At 45.3% G+C, this 2,649-nt stretch overlaps 1 protein-coding gene across 1 annotated transcript; it reads left to right on the top strand.

Annotated features, from left to right (window-relative positions):
- Positions 1 to 413: 413 nt before the first annotated feature.
- On the top strand, positions 414 to 1,569 carry LOC112080120 (tripartite motif-containing protein 16-like; the record flags this gene model as incomplete). Its single annotated transcript, XM_024145891.2, has 2 exons — positions 414 to 553; positions 706 to 1,569. Coding segments are annotated over 2 exons (548 nt in total), but the record flags the coding sequence as incomplete, so codon positions are not given.
- Between the last annotated feature and the right edge of the window lie 1,080 nt (positions 1,570 to 2,649).

The following is a 2,649-nucleotide window of genomic DNA, read 5'->3' as shown; positions in this document are numbered from 1 at the left end:
TATATTTGGTAGCACTTATTTATTTTCCTTTGCCTCCAACCCCCTTCGATGTGTAGAACGGATGTGGGTGGAGCCAGGTCTACATAAGGGTGCAACTTTCAAAAAATCCCAAAAGCTCTGACGAAGGCCGTGTGGCCGATACGTAAGCTTATTAAATATCGGTGATACTATCAAGAGCAGTGTGCGGTTTCCTTTTCCTTCAGCCTATACAATGTTGAAATGCACAATTATGACCTGGCTTACAGTATATCCGCTTTACGGCCTACACACAAGAGATTGTACATATCTCATTAATATCACAGTACTCATCTGACCTTATCTGTTTTCCGACCCTTTCATCTCATCCATATTCATCCAACCACTCAACTCCAATTCCTCTCTCTTTACCTCATCGTTTCTCTTTCTCCCCTCAGACTGGATCCCCCTCTCCCTGGATGACAAGACGGCCCAGAAGCTGCTGTGGATATCCGAGAGCAACCTCAAGGTGTCGCGTATGTCAGAGGAGGTGTGTCCATACCCCATGAGACCGGAGAGATATGAGCATTCGCCACAGGTTGGTCTGCCATCCTCAGTTACAGGGCACACATCATAGTGCCATTGTGTAACTAAAGTGTGCCCACTGTTTTGGACATGCCATCAGCGCATGCCTGGCTCTAAAACATTTCTAATCTACCCTTTCTACTATCCACTCTCTACTCTGTGCAGGTGCTGTGTAAGGAGGGTCTGTTGGGGCAGAGAGGATACTGGGAGGTGGACTATGGCGGCTGGGTGGTGATTGGGGCAGTGTACGAGAGCATGGGCCGGAAGAATGGGCCATGTGGGCTGGGGGAGAACGAAAGCTCATGGGGTGCAGGCTGGGCCGGCTCCTGCTACCACGTCTGGCACAACGGGGAGAAAGTGGAGGTCAAGCTCCCTTTGTGCAACACCATGAGCATATACCTGGACCAGCCCGCTGGCATCATCAAATTCTTCATCGTGGAAGGAGAAGGGGAGGCGGAGAAGGCGGTGCGACTGATACACAAGTTCAAAARTGACCTCAAAGAGAAGATTCTGCCTTGTTTCTGGGTTGGCAGTAAATCCTTCTGTTGGATCCGGAAGAAAGAGYGACAGTAACAAGAAGGGTGTAGGAAAGGAGAGATGGAATAACYGGTCAGGGAWTTTGTAAGAGAGGGAGGTAAAGTGAACGAGAAGATATATGTTTCWAATATTTGGAGAACAAGRACTGGTGTCAGAATGCAGAATTGAAGCAGAGAATAATGGAATRTTCACAACATGAAATRAGTTGTAATCTGTAAGATTCACATCATGTCTATGGTTTTAAGTGTTGCTGTTATCCCTCTGTTGCATGAGGACAACATACATATGAATTACTAGGTTATATTATAATATTTAGAATGACAATTATATTGACTATTWCTATTTATTAGTACTGTCAGTAGTTTTTGTTKCAGCACTAGTTTGTTAGTGTTAAAGTAGGGTGTGTAGTTTAAATTCATAGCTTGTATCATTTTATATCTGATTGAACCATGGTCATGTATGAATGTGATGAATAAATACAACTGTGTAACAGTAGAGTTCAACTATTTATACAGAAAAAATCTATATAAACACAACATGCAAAAATTTCAACGATTTTACTGAGTTACAGTTCATATAAGGAAATCATTCAATTGAAATAAATTCATTAGGCCCTAATCTATGGATTTCACATGACTGGGACTACAGATATGCATCTGTTGGTCACAGATACCTTTAAAAAAGGTAGGGGAGTGTATCAAAAAGTATCTGGTGTGACCACCATTTGCCTCATGCAGCGCGACACATCTCCTTCGCATAGAGTTGATCAGGCTGTTGATTGGGGCCTGTGGAATGTTGTCCCACTCCTCTTCAATGGCTGTGCAAAGTTGCCGGATATTGGCAGGAACCGGAACACGCTGTCGTACACGATCCAGAGCATCCCAAACATACTCAATGGGTGACATGTCTGGTGAGTATGCAGGCCATGGCAAAACTGGGACATTTTCAGCTTCCAGGAATTGTTTACAGATCCTTGCAACCATGCGGCAATGCATTATCATGCTGAAACATGGCTGTGGATGAATGGCACGACAATGGACCTCAGGGTCTCCTCACAGTATCTCTATGCATTAAAATTGCCATAGATAAAATGCAATCGTGTTCGTTCTGCGTAGTTTATGCCTGCCCATACAATAACCCCACCATGGGGCACTCGGTTCACAACGTTGACATCAGCTCATCCACACAAAGCCATAAACACTGTCTGCCGTCTGCCCGGTATAGTTGATACCGGGATTCATCCATGAAGAGCATACTTCTCCTGCGTGCCAGTGGCTGTTGAAGGTTAGCATTTACCTACTTTAGTCAGTCAGGTCAAGACCCTGGTAAGAATGACAAGCACGCAGATGAGCTTCCCTGAGATGGTTTCTGACATAAATTATTTGGTTGTGCAAAGCCACAGTTTCATCAGTTGTCCGGTAGCCGGTCTCAGACGATCCCGTAGGTGAAGGAGCCAGATGTGGAGGTGATGGGCTGGCGTGGTTACATGTGGTCTGCAGTTGTGAGGCCGGTTGGACGTGGTTACATGTGGTCTGCAGTTGTGAGGCCGGTTGGACGTGGTTACATGTGGTC

Source organism: Salvelinus sp. IW2-2015, unplaced genomic scaffold, assembly GCF_002910315.2.
Source record: "Salvelinus sp. IW2-2015 unplaced genomic scaffold, ASM291031v2 Un_scaffold11902, whole genome shotgun sequence".
In the NCBI taxonomy this organism is placed as follows: domain Eukaryota; kingdom Metazoa; phylum Chordata; class Actinopteri; order Salmoniformes; family Salmonidae; genus Salvelinus; species Salvelinus sp. IW2-2015.
This window is presented reverse-complemented; position numbering and strand designations above follow the sequence as displayed.